Here is a 21004-nt window from a genome sequence, read left to right on the forward strand (position 1 = left end):
TTCCCAATCAACTCTTGATGACTGAGATCCCTCTTAAGCCCACTTTCTGTTATCTGTTGCGCTAGATTTTGTACAAACCGCCATTTATTGTTATAAACTTTGTCTTGCAATTATTAGTAGTTTTTCATTTTTATGCTGCCTTCTGGGAAATTGTCGTGAGCTTGAACTACACCGTGTGGCTGAATGCATACCATTCCTCGGTGACCTTACTGTGGGGTGCTATTTGTGCTTTGTTCTTTTTGTGGTATTTTTTTTTTGCTCTGAGAAAATAAACCACGACATTTTTTATGAAAGCCGCATTTCCCTTATGATGAATTAGCTTGCATGCCTGCGTGGCCGCAGTCCTTAAACTGGTGCAGTATCTGCTATCCGTAGCGCATACCATATCGCTCAATATGGTGTGCACGGGGCGAAAAAACCACGCCATGGCCGCCATCTCAGAGATCGTGTGTGGAAAAAAAATAAGACGCAAATGGCCTGGCATTAAATTAAATTAATATACCTAAGGAGTTACCTAACAAAAAATAATGATTTCTGGCTACTTTTGGGCTACTCGAAAATTTCGCTTTTGGGTATATATGGGGATATGGGCTACTGCGAAGGCTGATTTGGCTACCTCTGGTCGGAGCGATCTGGCAACAAACAATCGAATCAGCATTTGCAGAGCCTGTGGCGGACGGACTAGGGGAGAGCAGGGACAGCAATGGGACAGGGGAGGAAGAGCTTAGAGAGAGAACAGCAGGTGACTGGGACAGAATAGAAGGAATAGGTTCCCATCGGAACAGCTACAGGACCAGACGGCATACCTATGAGATTAATTAGCATACTAGGCGAAAAAAGCAAATTGAAATTACGACAGATCATTGAAAAAGTAATAGGGGGAGGAGACGTTCCAAAGACTGGAAAGTGAGCAGGATGAGACTAATATATGAAGGCAAGGGAAATAGGGACAACATTAAATCCTACCGACCAATTACGGTCACATCAGTTATTTACAGGTTAGCAATGCAGATGGTGAAAATGAGAATGGAAGAATGGGCAGAGCGTGAGGAGATCTTGGGAGAGTTGCAGAACGGTTTCCGAAAGGACAGACGGTTGGAGGACAATCTATTTGTCATAACGCAGTGTATAGAGATAGCTGAGGAAAGTCGGAGGCCTCTATGGATGGCATTTTCAGACATTAAGGGGGCATATGACAATGTGAATCAGGAAAAACTGTGGGACCAATTGAAGAGATATGGTGCCGATAGAAATCTGGTTGACTATCTACAACGTGTATATTCAGACAATGAGGTGGTAGTAACCTGGGAGGGAAAAACTACAAAACCAGCTAAAATTAAAAGAGGGCTAAGACAGGGCTGCCCACTCTCACCCCTACTTTTCATGGTATACGCGAGTCAAATGGAAAAGAGGTTGGAAGATAGTAGGGTAGGAGTTGACGTTAAACCAAGTGCTGACTGGACTAATGTATGCGGATGACACTGTTCTACTAGCAGACAAGCGAGATAGGCTGCAGGAACTAACTAAAATCTGTGGTGAGGAGGGCAACAAGCTAGGACTCCAGTTCAGAAGAGAGAATTCAGGGATAATGGGATATAATAATGAGAGGGGAGACCCGCTAGAAATATACGACACTATGATAGACCATGTGAGAACTTATAAGTATCTAGGTGTATGGCTAAGTGAAGGGAAAAAAATATCTGGAAGAGCATGAAAGAATTCTGAAGGATAAAGGAAAAAGGAATTCAGACAATATGAAACATAGAGTACTATGGAACTATAATAGGTATGAGGTGGTTAGAGGGGTATGGAAGGGAATCATGGTACCGGGCCTCACATTTGGAAATGCAATCCTGTGCATGAAATCAGAAGTACAGTCAAGTCTAGAGGTCAAAGAAGTGTAGGAAGGCTAACCTTGGGAACCCATGGGAACACTCCAAATGAGGGAGTCCAGGGAGATATGGGTTGGGCGTCGTTTGAGGTTCGGGAGGCAATCAGCAAATTGAAATATGATCAGAGACTAACCCAAATGGAGGAAACAAGGTGGGCAAAAAAGGTGTACAAGTATCTATACATGAAAAGTATGAACACAAAATGGGCAAATAGAACCCTAAAGCTAAGAACGAAGTATTTACGGGTGAGGGACGGGACGCAACAAAATACTAACGTGAAAGCGGAGGTGGAAAGAAAGATGTGGAAAGAAAGAATGCAGAAAAAATCGGCGCTAGGTATATATAGGACACGAAAACAGGACATCAAAAAAGAGCGGCTATTTCGATAATTCGCGGGGTAGTTCACTGCTTTTTGAGGCTAAAGAAGACGAATCAGGACAAGCAGGCAGAAGGACAAGGACAAACTGAAGCTGGCCTGTAATGATAGGGTACGCATTCTATTCATGAAGAGACCACTCTCACCAAAAATTGGAGTTCTTTTTATAAGCTAGAAAAGACCAAAAAACGAAATATAGCCGTCACCACCAAAGAGTGATTTCAAAAGTAAAATGCATGCGTCGACACTGATTTTTAGGCACAGATCCCAAAGGCTGTGCTAAAATTTTTCGGTAACAGGGATGTCAACCTTACGAATTTTCCCTAGGTCTAAGGTTTTTTGTTGTCGTTTAGAGAACTAGCTTTTTTTTAAGGAAATCTAGGGAATTTTTGCTCTGTAATCTTGTGTCACTGTACAGCCTAATGAAAGATGCAGAATGTAAAATTACTAGTCTCTAAGAAAAAAAATAGAAAAATTGCTGAGTGCCGACCTCCTCATTCCTTTTTAAAAAAACTCAGGTGGCTGCGAGAGGTGACTTCTGATATTAGCATTAGCTTATCGTCACGACCGTGACGGCTGCTGCGGAGTGAAAAGAAATGAGAAATATTGTACCCTCTGGAACTCGTACTTCCAATACTTCCACCAACCAATACTTCCTTGTAAGCTGCAGGTATCAGAAAGTAAATGGCAACTTCTGGAATGACGGATCCAGTAGGCAGATTCCAAGTAAAAGCATAGCTATCGGCGAGTAAGAAAGTATCCTGCTTTCTCAACTGCAAAGTGTGTGACACAGATTACAAAAGAAGGATACCTGACATTTATCACAATTTTGGAAGAATTATATCATAAGAAAAGCTTTGTGAATTTTGATCCCCATACAAGTTGACATATATATTCACGTGTGCAGTAAGTGGGAAAACGTGGCAAAGAGGCAGAAGTCTGCCTTGCTACCCCTTTTGGGGAGCACAACCTGTTGTTTCATTCTATGGGGAACTTTGTTAACATTATTAGTTTGATAGCAGTAATATCTTTAGTGTGGTAGTAATATTATTAGTTTGGTAGTAGTATTAGCTGATGAATAGGACGATGCGCAATGCACAGCGTGAGAGTGTTGCAGTTTCAACACGAGGCATGTTCAGCTGCGGCGATAGCCTAGTGCTCATGCGCAGTGGCCAGCAAAGCTTATCTGTTCGCACCGCCACGGGTTTGAATCCTAGTCACGGATGTTTATTTGATTTATTTTTATTTATCTGTTTCACCTGACACAAACCCACAAACACCGCAAGCATACACACAATGCAATGCCTTGCTCAGGGTTGACCTATCGAAATAGTGCTTTCACACTAATAATTGCATGGAGTTGTCATCACCGTTCCCTTGCTACTTCTGTAGTCCTTCTCAGCTGCTGAGAACTTCGGAGTCCAAAACTTAAAAGATCGAAATCCACGTGGCTTGATATAACCGAAAACGGAAGCAGTGAACGAAAGCTTACGCCAAAGGTGACAAAAAACTGAGCGATGAGGTTCCGTAGTGGTTAGCAGTGGTACACAGGCCACGCGTGGGTGCTCCCAACTCTCGGCTCGCCAACTCAACTCGCTGTTCATAGCAAGCATCATTTACCATCTTCGCTTAGCCTTTTCGCACTTTATAATTATTTTCTTCCGGTAGTACTCTCACAGTGAACTGCACCAAGTTCGATGTTAAAATATGTTAAAATTCCACGCATATTCAAAGCAGCTGGTTTTTAGATGGTTCAAAAGATTGCCTAGATATGTGCCTGCTTGCAGTTGCTTGCATCCCAAGCAGCAGTGAAGTTTCTGTCGATGAAAATTTTGAAATTTTGAAGTTTCTGTCGATGGAGGGAACATACAAAGCACTTTCTTTCCTAAGACCAACCGTGAAAGTACCGACACAATCACAGTTTTCATGGCAGAATGTCACGCAGTTTTCTGTAGCCAGTCAGAGACGGTGTCGGGAAAATTTAGCCCGGAAATTCTCTCGGCTAACGGCAGAATATGGTGTAAAGCGCTTGGTAGAATTACGCTTACGCGTGCAGCATAATGAGGTTCGCTCAAGAAGTATAAACTATAGCTTAGGAGTGCGTCTTCCGATGTCTATGTGACACGTGGAACACAGAGTGAGAGGCGAGTGTGACGTATACAGCTACTTTACACCGATATTTTCTCCTCATCGGCCTTCTCTATCAAGTACCGGGGGCTCACTCGAAGCAAGGAAGACTAACGGCAATGATGCGAAACAAAACGGTAGGTTACGGACGGCCACATACCAGCCCGAACTTTGGCTGCTGAGCTAAAATAGATTGACTTTTAAATATAGAAGCTTAACGGCTCCCTCCAAAACTGCGCGGTCTGGGTAACGCAGGTCAGCATGTTCACTGAACGTGTCACCCCACTGGGCTTATATAGTTGCACCATGCCATGCAATATTTTAGGCGAGATTAGACGAAGAGCCAATTTAAGCAACTGTTCACAGATGTGTACTCTAGCATAATGTCACCTTTGCTGCAGAGTACAACAGCGTGGACGACGACGAGCAAAACTAGCAGCAGCAGTCCGGCGAGTGGGGCGCAGCGAACTGCACGCTCCGAGAAACTAGATTCCGAGACATAAGCGCTGTCCCTTGACTTTAGTGAATCTTCAGCAGACATTTTTTTTTTTTACATTCGAAGGCCAATTCTGTCCAGCCAACCACGCAATTAACGAACTGAACAGTTTTTTGCAGAACACGCAAGCGGCAGAACAACAAACCGAATCAACGACGCCGACGACGCGACGGCTTGGCTTGCCTTTTCCTTTTCTATTTATCTTTGAATTTGGATCTGTGGCTTCCCAGCCTATGGTGGCTACTATTACGTAGGAGACCCTGTAGTAATCTTCATAGAGGTTAAACTGGTTAAACGTCAAACCTCTACAACGTCAGTCGACGCTTCGTCGTTTCCACAGCACCAATCATCTCCGATATTTGCCGTATTGCTGGCAGTCGAATCGCCATCGAGCGGCCGTCGAGGCGGGAAACCATGGCGAAAAACCAAGGGCCATGGAGGAAAGAAAATCCCAAGGACATTCCAGCCGGCCGGAGCTTGTGGTCGGGACATTGGACAAATCAGAACTGCCTCGTGTGGACTGCGAGGAAGGAACGACCAGCTGACACGGCACCCGAAACACAAGTGTGTTTATTTGCGAATTATGCACGGGCAAATGAATAGATTCTCGATCACAAAAGCTTAGCGCCGATTTGAACAGTATTCTATGCTGGTGTCGTCGGGATTCTTTGGAAATTAACCACGCTAGAACAAATTTTACGATATTTTGTTTGCATCCTAAGACTCCTTCATATACACCAGTCACTACCTTAGTCAGCATACCATTCCTGCAACAAGTGTACATTTCTTGGCGTTATTCACGACTCCGAAAGTTGACAGATCATATTTCGCATATCAAATCAAAATGTTCTTACGGAATAGGAGCGCTGTTTCGTGCGCGTACTTTTTTCTCACAATAAACACTGATATCACTTTATTATGCATTCATTCGCAGTCACAATTCACTTACTGTGTTACGTCGTGGGGGAACGCCTACCGCAATTATCACAGTTGCAGCACATCAAAAATCAGGCAATACGCATTATGACATCCAGTTCATATCGTTGTGTTGCCCCTTTGCTTCTTCATGATCATCGCATTCTGTCAGTTATAGTTAGCTATCACCTCATGATTCTCGTTTACAAATCCGTGAATAACCTAATCCCACCAGTCGTATTTACCAGAGATGTTCTTTTCAATCCAAACTTAACAAGGTTCGCCACATGCAATTTCCTACTACCAGCTGTTTGCACAAATTACTGTAAGCACACCGCCATTTTCTCTTCTCTGTTGCTGTGGAACAGTTCACCAGCTCTCATTAAGCGTTCTTTATCTTTGCACACATTCAAAAAACGGCTAACAAGTTCATTATTTGAAGCTTGAAAGCTGTCTAATAGCTTCAGTTTCAACTTTCATAGTTACACTTACGGTGGTTATAAATTTTTTCTGTTTGGACATGATGCACTGTATGCTGTATACCTATTTTTATGTTTGCTGGTACACCTGGCCAAATATTTAGCTGGCGTGATTTTTGCATCCGTAATTGTACCTTGTAAAAGGCTTCGCTCGGCTAAACCACTGGCGTATTCATGCTGTAATTTGACGCATGTGGTGGCATTTGGTGCCCCATTTTTTTTTCATATTATGCTTGAGTGGAGTAATTGCCTGATTAAATCAAAATTATTAGTAATCTTCATCGTCTGCGGCTACAAAGAGCCAGAACGAGGGGGAATCGTAGCAGTGGTTCTGTTGGCGCAATCGCTCTTACTCTGGGTAAACGACTTGTATAGCATGGGAGGAGAGGTAGATATATATTTGCCCAGAGGAGGAAGTGAGATTAACCGAAACCATTGCTGCATGTGCCGCTTGTTTTGGCTCGTCGTTGCTGCAGACGATGTGGATTTTTAATAATTTTGATCAATTCAGCCAAGTACTCCACTCAAGCATAATATGAAAAAAAAAATGGACCAGCAAATGCTACCACACGCGTCAAATTACAGCATGAATACGCCAGCGGTTTACCCGAGTGAAGCCTTCTACAAGGGGCAATTAGGGACGCAAAAATCACCGGGATGCAAAAACCAGCCAGTTAAAGATTTGACCTGGTGTACATCTGCTATCAACATATAATATTGTATAACTTTTTTCAAACATCAATCACTCCTTGTATGTATAAGTCCAATTTTTTTTTTTCGTGAATATCATTCGCAACACTAATTAGCGACGCATGTATTCTACTGTTGTGCTTTTTTAATGTTTTTTTTTTTCACGTTCGCACTACCAGAAGGTCCCGGTGCATGCAGCCATGAGCTAGGGACCTCCTTCTGTATTTTCACTTTTGTAACAATTAAGTTTCGATGTGCTTAGAAACATTTGATTTGATTTCAAGAGTGCACACTGAGGAGCGAAGTCCACACGCAGCGGTGGGCAACCGGAGACGCATGATAGGGCGGTATGCTCGCTTCCAAGGTGCCACGCTAGCACGGAGGGCCTTCTTTGGATTAGATGTGCATATACTACACCTCCCCTTCTTATGAAATGGCGACTCTATAAAAGTTGAGTCTTGTTTAACGTTTCACTTCCCGGCCCGCATATTTTCATTGAGAAGAAAGGGATATGCATAGGGGCATGTGTTGCGCCATTGCTCAGCGATTTGTACTTAGCTATGCATGACAGGGCACTCGATGTTTGCCTTAAGGGATCAAATGTTACAAGAGTGTTCGGCTTTGTAGACGATTATCTTATTTTACTTGAATGTGAACCGGCAAGCCTTCCTGCAGAGGTGACTAAACTTTGTTCTGTTTTTGCAGACATTCTTTCGCCACTGGAAATAACTCATGAAATGCCTGTTAATGACTCCAGTAAGTTCCTAGACTTGACCCTATTTTTTTAATGATTTTCATGTTTGCTGGGCCTTTTAACCGAGAAGCAGAAAGCCTTTACTTCCATACAGCTCTTCACACTCTAAGCTAGTGAAACGAGGCATTACCGCGTCTTGTTTCGGCAATTCCACGAAAAAAGTCTTGTAGGCATAAGACAATGCACAGTTTTTCATGCCAGGTTGAAAGGCTTGTTGCTACAGGATACCCTCTCCACATGATAATGATGATGTCCTCAGGCTTAATGGCACATACCCACGGCGGGGGATTGGACAGGGTGCATGTTGGCTTCGGTGGCGGAGGGTATGCTGAAGAAGTTGAAACTTGGCGCTACATTCAACCAAGTCAGCCGAGGAAAAAATGTATCCGTAATTCCATACATTCATGTTTTATCCCACAATCTGAAAAGAGTAGGAAAACGAGCTGGAGTTGATTTTTTTTCAGCCCCTGTAAAATCGAGGTCTTTGTGCGCGCGTGTAAATCGGTCTGAAAAAAACATGTGATGTTCCTGTGTGCACGAAGAAGCATGAGAAGAAATACGTTCAGTGCCGAAACAATTTGGTGTATTCAATTCCTTTATCCTGTGGTGGACCATACGTCGGCCGAACTGTTCATTGTTTAACTGAAAGACTTAAGGAGCACAACAATGATGTGAAGAATGACGTCCCCCATATCGGGATTCATTGTCATGATTGTTGTTCATACCAACCAATGTTCGAGAAGAGCAAAATTATAGCAGAAAGCAAAGACCAGCTCACCAGAGAGATAATTGAGGCATCAGAGATTGTGAGGCTAGGTATGGAATGAGTAAGCACCCCCTTCTGTTGCTATCTCGAAGAGCATGAATACTTGATATCCTAGATTACGTGCATCCACAAAGCTTTTGCACGTTCAGAATGATTAGCCTGTGGAATGTGCTGTTCTCTATACTTGTCTATTTTTCTGGTTTTCTGCGATACCAGCATGTACTTATTAGTTCAGCACTGTTTTGTCCCTTCCTTGTATGGCTTCAAGCCATTGCGCTGGTTTACAAGAACCACGTCTGACCAACTCGCCCACCAGTTCATGTTATATACACTGTAAAAAAATATGTGTAAAATAACCGAAAAAGTCTGGCAGCTTTCCTGCCAGAAAATATCTGATTACCTGTTTTCCCTTCTAGAACGTTTCAGTCATTTCACAAAAACATGTTTTTTCATTGTGCAGAAACATTCTGTAATTTTCTCTTTTGTGTTTTGAAAGTTTTCAGTGATTTCACAGAAACGTGTTTTTACTGCACAGAAAGTTTCTATGAACATTTCTTTTTGTTCTTACAAGTTTTCTGTGATTTCACACAAATATGTTTCCACCGCATAGAAAGCTTTTGAAAAATGCAGAAAATATATATTAATTTCTGTTCTCCATGTATATTTCCTGCATTGTTGGAATTATTTTTTTGCTGTTTCACAGAAACATTCAATAAAAAAGCAGGAAATATCAGTTGCTTTTTCTGCACCTTCTTTATTGTCCACAAAATTGTTTTACAGATGACATACTTGCTGGAGAAAACAAATAAATTGGTGGAACAACTCTCGCATTGCTTAGTTTAAATTGTTCTTGTAGCGGACCCTTAATTCACCTTGGACCATGCTAGGCCAATATTGATGCAATAAAGCTATAGCCAGCTAATGAACGCCACACAGTAAAGACAGGTCACGAGACTGTGTACGAAGTTTGCATCTAGAACGACCAAATAGCTGCTCAGGAACAAATCCTTTTGTAGGTCATTACTGCCTTTAAGAAATCAAATGTTCTTTATACCGTCTGACCAGGGATGACCAATTGCCTGGTGCTTGGCGCTCATTGGTCAAGGATGCCCTTGCGGCGTAGAAACCTGTTACCATCATTGTTTTTTTGTGGAGACATCGTAGAGTGACATAGTGTTTTAAGAAGAAAACAAGTTATTTCATTGACATAACAAAGCAAACATGTGAAATACTTTTTCTAATAATGCGTAAAAAGGGCTAATGGAAATTGCCTCTATGAGGTGTCGTAGCAATACTTTAAACTACTCTTTATGTTCTGCTTCTGTGATGGAATGACATGACTGTAAACAGTGATTCGTAAATAGTAATAAAGAACATCATTAACACTCATCAAGCAAAACCACAACTATTGAAACGTTTATTTCCATTCGTGATTGATTAAAATGCAGCTAAATGTCTAATTCAGCAAGAGAAGTAATAAAATGTCACTAAAAGCCATACTCGGCAAGTGCCCTTATGAGTGCAGCGACCTTTGGTGAGAGAGAGTGCTGTTTCTTCTCTGTCTTCTCAGTTTCGTGCCCCTGGCTGGGTTTATTCCAGTGATGGCCCTGGAAAACAAATCGGTTTTGGCTTTACTTACAAGACCACAGTTATATCATACAACTTTAATTTCGAGACAGGTTGTCTACTGCATGCAGCGGCCTTCCCTGCCACGCCTCTTTGAAACATTATATCCACAAAGGGAAAACGTACAAAAGACAAGATTCCTAAACAACTGCAATTACAGAAAGACTGCACTGCTCCCCTTACCGTTCTTGCCTAGGTTCATAGCAAGTGACACTACATAGTGCAGTTCTTGCTCAAAGAATGATGTGCGACTATGTTGGGAACGAAACGTTCCATCAGGTGCCTTGTGCAGATTAGAGATTATATCTGCTTTAACGACATCATCCACAATCTTATTAATTTCCTGGTTGCCTACACCTGCACTCTTGAGTTTGTCTTTTGAACAGGAGGCAGTTGCAGAGAGATTAGCAGTCTGAATATCATATATAGCTTCTGCAATAATCTGGACAGTGCGCGAAGGCACATGACATTCAGAGAGTAGCCTGATGTACAAGTTAGCAAATGCTTCCTTCACACCCTTCTTGCTGCTTCCTGCGTCGTCTTCGCACCAAGCTGCTTGACCCTCTAATATCTCCCCTTCTATGGCTGACGCCATTTCTGTTGTTGGCAAGTACAACTGAGACACATCTGTGTCGTGTGCAACTGCAGCTGATGGAAGGTTCGACGTTTGTGCAAGAGGAAGCGACATGCATTGAATGTTTTGCCCATGCAAACGAGAAATATGTGAAGAAAATGATGCTTTGTTCTTGTATGTTCTTCGGCATCTGGGAAAAGGGCACTTCACTTCCATGCCTTGAAGAATGTGTCACCTTAAATGGGCTACAATCGACTTGTAATCCTTTGAAACTTGAATGCAATTATCCACAGTGCAAACAACGTCAACCTTCTGTGTTGCAACAGCAATGCCAGCGGTTTCACCCGAATCCCTTATCCTCGTATGCTCACAGGCTAAGTGGCTATAAAGTGGGCCGATCTTGCGGAACATTTTGCAGCAATGCTGATATGGGCACTTGGTGTTGAACTGGCTAATATTTTTATGCAAGGCAGCATGATTGAGGAAGAGTGAGACTGTGCTGGTGTTGGCATGACAGATGCTGCAGGTATACATTTCTGGAAAGACCAAAAACCGGTCTTTTAAAAAAAGTGCCTAGGTTGTAAAATATCATGCTTGCTGTGGCCGCAATTTATGCAGCAGAAAAATACATGCAAAGTTGACTTTTGCGACATTGCATGTATGCTTCAATACACGTCTCGTTTAGCGTGCCCTGCATCACCCAAACATATGCCAATGAAGATGCACTACACTCATCTTTCAATGCTTTCACAAAATAATGTATAACTTTTATAGAGCAATAGCATCGCTGGCAAGTTATATGTTGTCAGAAACAGTGACATTGCTCCAAGACAGTGTACTGCAAAAAGTGAATAAAGGGCATGTTGCGTTCGCAAATATGAAAGAAATCATTTTCTTAGACACATCTGGCTTTCTGTTTACGAGCTGCGCCACTTCGGACTGCCAGCAATATACAATACTTATAATTTAAAGGCTTATTGGTCCCTTTACCGATCAGGAATAATAGTCTGGCCAGTCAGAAGTGGGTTGTCTCACTCACATGGGCGTCCGGAAGGGGGGGCAAGGGGGGGCGGTTGCCCCCCCTTGGAATTACGGATATTATTTATGCCCTAGTAGAAAACAACTACAAACCTACCGCCTCCCCCATCCCCAGACATCGGGTGCACCCCCCTGAAAAATGTTCTGCGGACGCCCTTGCTCACTCATGAATGGTTCTTTAGCCACAAAAAAAGATAATTCGTCTTTTTATTTTTTATTTTTAGTTATTTACAATACCCTTAAGGGCCCTCGTGCGAGAGTATTACATGGGGGGGGGGGGCGATACAAGCATAAAAATATGGCACAGGCACTTGAAACAAAGTACACGTAATAATGAATTAAAGCTAGTAATGTACACAAAAAACACAACAAACAACGCAGAACAAAATATTCAGTAAATGCACATAATACAACAAAAATACCAAATCTGTTAGTACATGTTTTGCTTTAACGAATACTGAAACGATTGTACGTTAACCTCAGTAGCTATGTGTGATGGCAAGTTATTCCAATCTATTATAGTGCGAGGAATGAATGATTTCGCGTTTCGAGTTTTTTCCGAGTTTTGTGAGAGGCATTTTGTGATCTCGACGGAAAATTTTGTTTTCTATGCCTCACACGTTTTGCGAAAAATTTACATAAACCTAAACATCAGCTTTTTTTAAGAAATACACAGCCGAAGTACCACAAAACTCCTTCCTTTCTGTTCGACATGGCCATGAAAATCGATAAAGAAAAGCATTTTCTGTGTGGTGAATACGCAATCGTATTATAGTTTCTGAAAGCTTAAGTAATCTTTCAGAACATTGCCAAATCTGAAAATCAAATTTTGAGAAAGAAGAAAAACGCGAATAAATGCTTTGAAATATCAGTTTTTTCTCCTCGATGTCACCACAAAGAACGATCAGAAAGTAGTTTTAAAATTTTCTATGCCAACCTTTAATATATTTGCCGAGAACCCAAGAGGTGTTCTATTAGAATGTTTCAAAATATAAAATCAAATGCTTTTATAAGAAAACTTACCCCTCTCACTTTACCCTCGGTTATTCTGTGACAGGAAAGGCTGTAAACTACAAATTTTGCAACACCTAGCTGATAACTTAGGGTAATGGTGTGACTGGCCCCACAAGCACATCTATCAACAGCCTTCTCATGAAAACTAATCTGCCCTTTTCACTTGTTCCACAAGCTGCAGAAGCCCGCAATCTGACTACAATCCAAATAAAAGTTGCAAATATTTCTTTACAGTAAAAAAATGCAACGCTACTTACCTTCCAAGTACAGGATTTCCAAAGCAGGCACTTGCGGATACCGATGCACTTCCCTAGAGCTGCGGCAAGTTCATGGTCATGTTCAGTAGTGGTTGGTAGAGGTTCCAATGTTCTTGGTGTAGTAAAAGTGCACTGCACAAATGTGGAATCCGATAAGTGGACACAGCTGAAAATGCACTACAGCACAAGAAAGTGGCCACAGGAAAGGACACAAAACACAGCACCATGTTCTGATTCCCTTTTCGAATACTGTCTGAGGCGATATTGCTATGGATTACATGAAGCAACTCGCCCACCGTTTAGATGGGACTTCGAAACTTCCAAAGGCATGCTGCGAAAAAAATAAAAAATTAGCCGGCGTTTATGCAGCTTTCTCTCGTGCAGGCATTTCTCTCGCGCAGGCAGATCGAGGTGACAGTTTACGGGTATATTTACCAAGCCGGATGGTATCAACATCGAATTAAAACACACCTCTCGCAGAAATCAGTGACCTATCTTCGCACCTGCTAGCGCGCCGACTCGGTCGTCGCCGCTGCCGCCTACACAGCCGCTGTAATTAAAATACTTCTTTTGCCCCGGCTACGAGGAATATCCGCAAAATTTAAAAAAAAAAGGAGAGGCCAGTCTACTTAGTTGGCAACGAAGGACTAACAATATTTGCAGCGGGGTAAGGGCGAGCGCACTGCAGGCATAGATGCTTGTCGAATAACAACTGCGACTGCATGGCACCCATATTCTTTCACCAGCGGCAGAGCCTGCGCGGCGGATTCGCGACAGAGTCGCGCGATCAAACGATGCGATCAAACTGCGAGGAAGCGTAGAAGGGGATCGACTGACGCGTCAAAGGCGCCGTGCTGGCGAGAAAGGGAGAAACTTAGAGGGAGACGGAGCGCGCATCCAAGAACCAAGGATATAAACGCGCAACGAGACAAGCACTGCGAACAATTCAAGTTGGAGGAAAATTCACGCTAGGAGCTCGTGCAGCGGGTTCCCACGAAATACTTTTCAAGAGGCCACGCCACGTCTACGAGAAAACGAGCCGCCCCTAAGGACGACAGGATGCCCGGCGGGTCACAATATAGAGCCCTCGACGTGACATTCCTAAGAGGCCACCAAACGCCAACGGGACTAAAAACGAAACGAAGCCCCACGGACGACCAGTCATGATCTCCACGAAGGGGACGGACTCTACGTACCGAAACTCAAGCCTTGAGTGACGCTCTGCAGATCCGCAGACGCTGAGATAAAGCACATAATCGCTGGTGCAAGGCACTCGCGCACGTCGCCTGTCGCCTTTCTTAGTTAAGTTTGGTACACAAAGCAACGGAGCGAACTGCCGCGGCCCTCGCCTCGTCGCGTCGCTGCTTTAGCGCACACGGAGCTCACTCCAAGCAACTGGGTTGCGCGGCCGCGTGGTTCCGTTTTTACCGGTGGTCCTACCCTACATAACGGCGTCAGCCTTTTTTCCGCCATCGTTATAGCTTGTCGCCTCCTCATGAACATTCATTCTTCATTAACCTAAACCTCATTAATTACAAACTTTAAATCTAGAGAACATCAACCGCTAATTCGTGTCGACGATTGTGACAGCCCCATTAGTACATGTAGCAGGAACGTTCTGAGTATAGCCAATCCGCATGAATCAATCCCGCAGCCAGGCGCACCAACAACAAAAACGAACAGAATCAAAGGAAAGCAACTTATAATTGTAGTACAGCAATATAAGTGATGCTACATACCTTCTGGAGAGAGTATTCCAAAATAAAAGGTCCTGCTCCCCGGCGCTGAACCAACGCACTTGCCTACGGCGGCGCCATGACGAAACTGATTTGCTGCCCCGCAGCAAAAAGAAATGCGGTGCGATATTTTGCTTAGTATTCTTTACCTGCAATAAATAACACCTAAATTCATTAAATATTTATGCAAGTATTTTGCAATAGAGTAAAATGCATACGTAGTTGATTTCATTTTACTGTTCCTACCTCGTGTGAGCAACCGGACGAAAAACAGAACATTTCTGTCATTACCCAATCCAGAAGTATGTTTTGGTTGGGCCACAGAATTTTTCTTTCCGGCAACAGAAACTTTCTGTGAAATATCTGTAATTTCACATCTTTTTTTTACAGTGTAGCTACAGTGCTTCCAGATTGGTGTCGCAAAAACTCTTCTTGACAACACCGTGTCAGAAGTCGAAATGGCGGTTTCTGTTTTAGTTCTTGTTCGACCTTTTGAGTGTCTCTGGTGTACAAAATTATCAGCACCATAGCGTTAACAGCCCTCGGAGTTTTAGAAGGCTTTGAGTCTTTCAGTTTCAGCAGCACGATGCTTGGTAGGGCGTGTTTGAAGCGCAGAAAATTATCGGACACAGATATGTAACACACGCAAAGTGCTTCAATCGTACTTCTATATTGTCTTTGTTCCATGCCTCCTCGCGTTTTATTCACACCATACAACACTAGATATCCCGCCAAGCCACCTTGGTTAATAGCTTGGCTCAATTCCCCTTGCAATTCAGGTAGACTTGTTTGTGGACAAATTCTGTATTTCTTTGAAAAACAGCACTCCACGATATATCAGCAATACATTGAAGAAAAATCCCACAGTTAATAATACTACGTCAATATTTTTAAGTCCATACGACAAATGTCCATGAGGTCGACCCAGGACGTAGGTCTTGACGCGTCCAAAAATGATTTTGTCCTTGAAGAGCTGGAGGCCACGTCGATCTTCAGCTTCAAGTACATAATCACGCCTGCGGGGCGGCTGGGTGCAGAAACCGCCCTGAGTTCGAACGCCAGTGCTTGCCTCATCTTCGTCAACCGGCTCACTCATTCGCTGTGAGGACGGCGAAGAGGGGCCCATCACTGGCGTTCGATCTACACGTGTGCAGCGCCCTGCTGCTACCCCGCAGGCGACTCCGACGCCATGCTAGCCGTCGAACGCGGCGGCCGTATACCGCAGGCCATGTGGCACGACGGAACCGAGGACAGATGGTACCAGTGCCGCAGACCTAAAAGCAGCAAGGTATACGGCAAGGTGGAGCCCTCGAGCGCCAGCCTGGACGGGAAACAGGCGTAGGTCGACGGGGCCTTCCGCTTGTTCGAGGACCCGGAGGCAACCATAGGCACCAGGCTCATCGACAGCGGGGGCAATACGGTGGACTAGAGCAGCAGCGTGGCCGGGAGCCATAAGCACGAGGTGGCTATCTTCGCCGCGGTGGTGGTACGGACGGCGCGGTCGCAGGCGACGACCACGGCGTGCCCGGCGGCGACTGGGGACACGACCGACCCGCTTTCCACGTTGACCAGCGTGGCCATTGTCAGGAGTAGACACCTCGCACTGTTAGAGAATGGAGAGAAGGTTGGTCTGCGCTAAATCGACACGGAATTTCGAGGACTAGGCTGAGAGCACAACGTTTTCTGTTGTGCCGGTAAGATGAACGCAGGCCACAACCGCTCAAATAGTGCACGTAGAACGTACCTTGACACGTGGCCGCCCACCCCCTGGCTGCCAGGTTTGAAGCGTGCAGGAGTGGTTCCGCTGTGGCTGCTGCAACTCGAAGCTGTAGGGGCGATGCGGCTTCATCGCAGCAGGGCGCACAACAGCAGCTCCCAGCAGAACAGTGGCGCTAGGGTCTCGGGTACCATCGCGGGCTCGTGCGCCGCACCAGGCTTCAAGGACGGCTCCGCGGCAGTGCCAAGGGCTGTCGTCTTCGAGCGCCGCCGGTGCCGCCAGTGTGACCCGCTTTCCACGTTGACCAGCGTGGCCATTGTCAGGAGTAGACACCTCGCACTGTTAGAGAATGGAGAGAAGGTTGGTCTGCGCTAAATCCACACGGAATTTCGAGGACTGGGCTGAGAGCACAACGTTTTCTGTTGTGCCGGTAAGATGAACGCAGGCCACAACCGCTCAAATAGTGCACGTAGAACGTACCTTGACACGTGGCCGCCCACCCCCTGGCTGCCAGGTTTGAAGCGTGCAGGAGTGGTTCCGCTGTGGCTGCTGCAACTCGAAGCTGTAGGGGCGATGCGGCTTCAGCGCAGCGGGGCGCACAACAGCAGCTCCCAGCAGAACAATGGCGCTAGGGTCTCGGGTACCATCGCGGTCTCGTGCGCCGCACCAGGCTTCAAGGACGGCTCCGCGGCAGTGCCAAGGGCTGTCGTTGTCTTCGAGCGCCGCCGGTGCCGCCAGTGTTGGTTCAGCAGATAGCTGGAACATCGTCGAGTTGCACCGAGATGGGGACAGCGAGGCCTACCTTCGCCGGTGTCTTCGAGCAGTGCAGCAGCAGTGACGTGGCTCTCGGCGGATTGAAAACTGTCTGCGTCCAGCACGAGACGTTCGACGCGTGACTGGCACTGAACGTGATACGATGACACGTGCGCCGCGTGATGATGATGATGTCCTCAGGCTGAATGGCACATACCCACGGTGGGGGATTGGCCAGGGTGCATATCGGATACAAACGCACTCATGTACAGGGAATGGAGTATATTTAAATTTAAAATTTTGGGACGCAAAGCTAGAATTTGTACAAAACAAAAAATACGGAGAAATAAAAGTTGTGAAGAATTTCAGAGGAATCGTGTGATACGCGAGGGTGAAGATGATGATGATGATGTCGATGTCCTCAGGCACATACCTACTGAAACAAGTCCCAGCTTTATCCTTCTCTTTGTCGTGAATGTCTTGAATGGTACCCGGATGCCGGCTGGTGTGCTCTTCGTGGGCATTCTATCAATCGCTTGTGAGCGCATGATTTTTTATTTTATTATTATTATTTTTTTTTACAGCGAGAAGCTGTTCAAGGGACATTATTCGGGATAAACCTCAGCGCAGTCAGTCATTTCGTGCCGTCACCGATGATGAAGGAATGGAAGAGAAGGAGGAAAAAGAAAGAGAAGAAGGAAAAATAGACGAATAAGGCGAGAGACGTCGGCAACGGCAATATCCTTATTCGTGGTCAAAGGGAGCAGCGGCGTACGTCGAGAGTTTGAACCGCTTGGCGGGAAAATTTCTAAATGCAATTTTCTGAGCAATAAATGCGTGTTTTGGTACCGGACAAACAGGAACAAAGTAAAAATATGCCCAGAATCGATTATTATTATTAAAAAAAATGCGGTGAAATTTTCCACGGAAACATCATCATATGTCAATAGCACTCATTTCTGAAACTTCCTGAGCGCCTATTTCCCAAACATGGAGCACTGCTCGTCTTTTTCGTTTGCTCCGACGCATTTAGATCGGCACGCTCCGATAATGGTGTCATGCGCCTGCTCGGATGAATTTTGTGGTCGCATATATTAAGGCGAAAGCCTTTCTTGGCTATGTCGACGATTTCGTGCCATCAAAACGTGTCGGCAGCAGTTCTGGCGTCCTCAGAAGAGATAGGATCAAACGAATAGTTGTAATAGACAGAGGATGATGTAAGGATAATGCGCAAAAACAAAATTATGTCGATAGGATGATTAGTTAAATAAGTAGAGCCAAAAATGTCGAAAAACCGTCGAAATAGCCGGACGTCGATAAGGTCCAAATTTGAAGAAGTCATGGAAGAAGTAGATATTTAAGGTCCAAATTTGAAGAAGTCATGGAAGAAGTAGATATTTTGTGCCCTGCTTGGTTTGGTTTGGTTTATGGGGTTTAACGTAGGGACGCCGTAGTGAAGGGCTCCGGAAATTTCGGCCACCTGGGGTTCTTTAACGTGCACTGACATCGCACAGTACACGGGCCTCTAGAATTTCTCCTCCAAAGAAATTCCAGCCGCCGCGGCCGGGATCGAACCCGCGTCTTTCGGGTCAGCAGCCGAGCACCATAACCACTGGGCCACCGCGGCGGCTGTGCCCTGCTTGTAAAACGGAAACGGAGACCATAGAGCACTTGGTTCTGAGGTGCGCAGAACTCCGCCCAGCCCTCCCAGAGGGGACAGCAAAAGACATAAAGGCTGAGCTGCATGCACGCGAAAACTCACGCGAACGCGACGGCGGCACGCGTCGCGCGAAGCTTCGCGCGAAGCTTCGCGCGAACGAAATGTATGTGTCGCTTGGCTCGTCGCTCGGATCTGCCGAAATAGAAGTGAAGTGAAGTTAAGCCTGGAACGCATGTAAGCGAAAAAGAGAGCGACGCGACGAGCGGCGCGACGAAGGCGAACGTGGTTCGCTGTGTCGCGTACAGGGGCAAGACGCATGCACGCGACAGCGCGAAACCGACGGCAACGCGAAACGGCGACAGCGCTCAGTGTTCCTGGCATAGCACACCGCAAAGGTATTCGCAAATGCAACAACAGTAAAAAAAATTGCAAGAATTTAATCCGGCCGCCGTTAAACCCGCCACAAGATAAAGCCTGTACCGTATTTCTGTGAAATGTTCTAGTTCTGCATGCAATGTTTCCTTGTCAGGCAAATCTGCTACGCGGCAGCGCGCATTTTCTAGCGAATGATGATCGCTCGACGGCAGCTAAGACCACATGCATGAAATATAAATGAGCGCATTCACTTCGTAAATGTCCAGTCTGCCTACTGAAGCAGTTAGCACTCAATGAAATTGTTTACGAAACTGGTGCGCCTGGTGCACCGACGGCTTCTGCAACTCGGCACCAAGCCGCATCAGAACGGCCGCGATGTTCATAGTACCTGTGCTGCAGGTCTCAAAAGACCTGCTCGCACTCGACGGCGTCAATAAGGGCGCTCACTGAAGTTTTGGTTGGCCGTCGTTTTGTAGGAAGCGTGAATACGCGGCGATCGCAATGCAACGCTTCAAAAAAAAAAAAAAAAGCACGCGAAATGACCGGCAGTGACGTACGCTGAGCGTTCATGCAATTGGCTGATCGCGCATGCACTTCCGGGCGAACAGGCGAAATTTTCTATTTCGGCAGATCCGAGCGACGAGCCAAGCGACACATACATTTCGTTCGCGCGAAGCTTCGCGCGGAGCTTCGCGCGACGCGTGCCGCCGTCGCGTTCGCGTTCGCGTGAGTTTTCGCGTGCATGCAGCTCAGCCTTTATTGTCCAACAGAATGAGACTACCTCACCCAGACCTCCCCTGTCCCATACCCTCAGTTGAGGGAGGAGGATCAGGAGAGATCCGGCCGCATGGGGTAGTCGCGTCAGATGCTGGCCGGGATCTCTTGTATCCCGGCGGCCTCTTCAGCCAGTCGGACGGCGGTGAGCTGGAGCTCAGGGTCCGAGCTCCGGAGCAAGGTCTCCCAGGCGTCTCTACTATTAATGTTCTTCGCCCTGCCTGGGGATTGGCTACACTCCCATATTATGTGGTCGAGGGACCCTCTCGCTCCGCACTTCTTGCATTTATCGTCTTCTATTTCAGGAATTAAATGTTTGCATAGAATTGGGTGTGGGTAGACATCTGTTTGTAGACGCCTCCACGCCACCGCCTGTTGATTATAAAATTTCGCCCGTTCGCCCGGAAGTGCATGCGCGATCAGCCAATAGCATGAAAGCTCAGCGTACGTCACTGCCGGTCATTTCGCGTGCTTTTTTTTTTTTTTTTTTTGAAGCGTTGCATTGCGATCGCCGCGTATTCGCGCTTCCTACAAAACGACGGCCAACCAAAACTTCAATGAGCGCCTTATTGACGCCGTCGAGTGTGAGCAGGTCTTTTGGGACCTGCAGCACAGGTACTATAAACATCGCGGTCATTCTGATGCGGCTTGGCGCCGAGTTGCAGAAGCAGTCGGTGCACCAGGCGCACCAGTTTTGTAAACAATTTCATTGAGTTGGTTTCATTGACTGCTAACTGCTTCAGTAGGCAGACTGGACATTTACGAAGTGAATGCGCTCATTTATGTTTCATGCATGTGGTCTCAGCTGTCGTCGAGCGATCGTTATCATTCGCTAGAAAATGCACGCTGCCGCGTAGCAGATTTGCCTGACAAGGAAAGCATTGCATGCAGAACTAGAATTATACTATTTCACAGAAATACGGTACATCTTTTGGCGGGTTTCACAGCGGCCGGTATAAATTCTTGCAATTTTTTTTTTTACTGT

At 45.5% G+C, this 21004-nt stretch overlaps 1 protein-coding gene and 2 long non-coding RNA genes across 3 annotated transcripts; 1 reads left to right on the top strand and 2 right to left on the bottom strand.

Moving 5' to 3' along the window:
- The first annotated feature begins 5048 nt into the window (after nucleotides 1-5048).
- Nucleotides 5049-18097, top strand: LOC149353105 (uncharacterized). The gene is made up of 3 exons (XR_016290910.1): nucleotides 5049-5455; nucleotides 7681-7731; nucleotides 17795-18097. It is a non-coding gene; the product is annotated as an uncharacterized LOC149353105 (long non-coding RNA).
- LOC149353106 (uncharacterized) lies at nucleotides 9230-14882 on the bottom strand. Its single transcript, XR_016290909.1, has 3 exons — nucleotides 14744-14882; nucleotides 13005-13136; nucleotides 9230-10102 (listed from the first exon to the last, which is right to left on the bottom strand). It is a non-coding gene; the product is annotated as an uncharacterized LOC149353106 (long non-coding RNA).
- LOC149353107 (uncharacterized) lies at nucleotides 15549-17458 on the bottom strand. The gene is made up of 3 exons (XM_089582305.1): nucleotides 16938-17458; nucleotides 16485-16796; nucleotides 15549-16343 (listed from the first exon to the last, which is right to left on the bottom strand). Exons 1-3 carry the CDS (start codon nucleotides 17220-17222, stop codon nucleotides 15933-15935), a joined length of 1008 nt encoding a protein of 335 aa, XP_089438431.1. The 5' UTR covers nucleotides 17223-17458; the 3' UTR covers nucleotides 15549-15932.
- Nucleotides 18098-21004: the final 2907 nt, after the last annotated feature.

This window comes from Amblyomma mixtum, chromosome 3 (genome assembly GCF_055824585.1).
Source record: "Amblyomma mixtum isolate Tamu chromosome 3, ASM5582458v1, whole genome shotgun sequence".
NCBI lineage: Eukaryota > Metazoa > Arthropoda > Arachnida > Ixodida > Ixodidae > Amblyomma > Amblyomma mixtum.

Coding starts and splice junctions, on each gene's coding strand:
- LOC149353107 (XM_089582305.1), bottom strand. CDS start 17,222: ATGTTCCAGCTATCTGCTGAACCAACACTGGCGGCACCGGCGGCGCTC. Junction 16,797..16,937: donor GTGGGCGGCCACGTGTCAAG/GTACGTTCTACG, acceptor ATTCTCTAACAG/TGCGAGGTGTCTACTCCTGA. Junction 16,344..16,484: donor GTGGGCGGCCACGTGTCAAG/GTACGTTCTACG, acceptor ATTCTCTAACAG/TGCGAGGTGTCTACTCCTGA.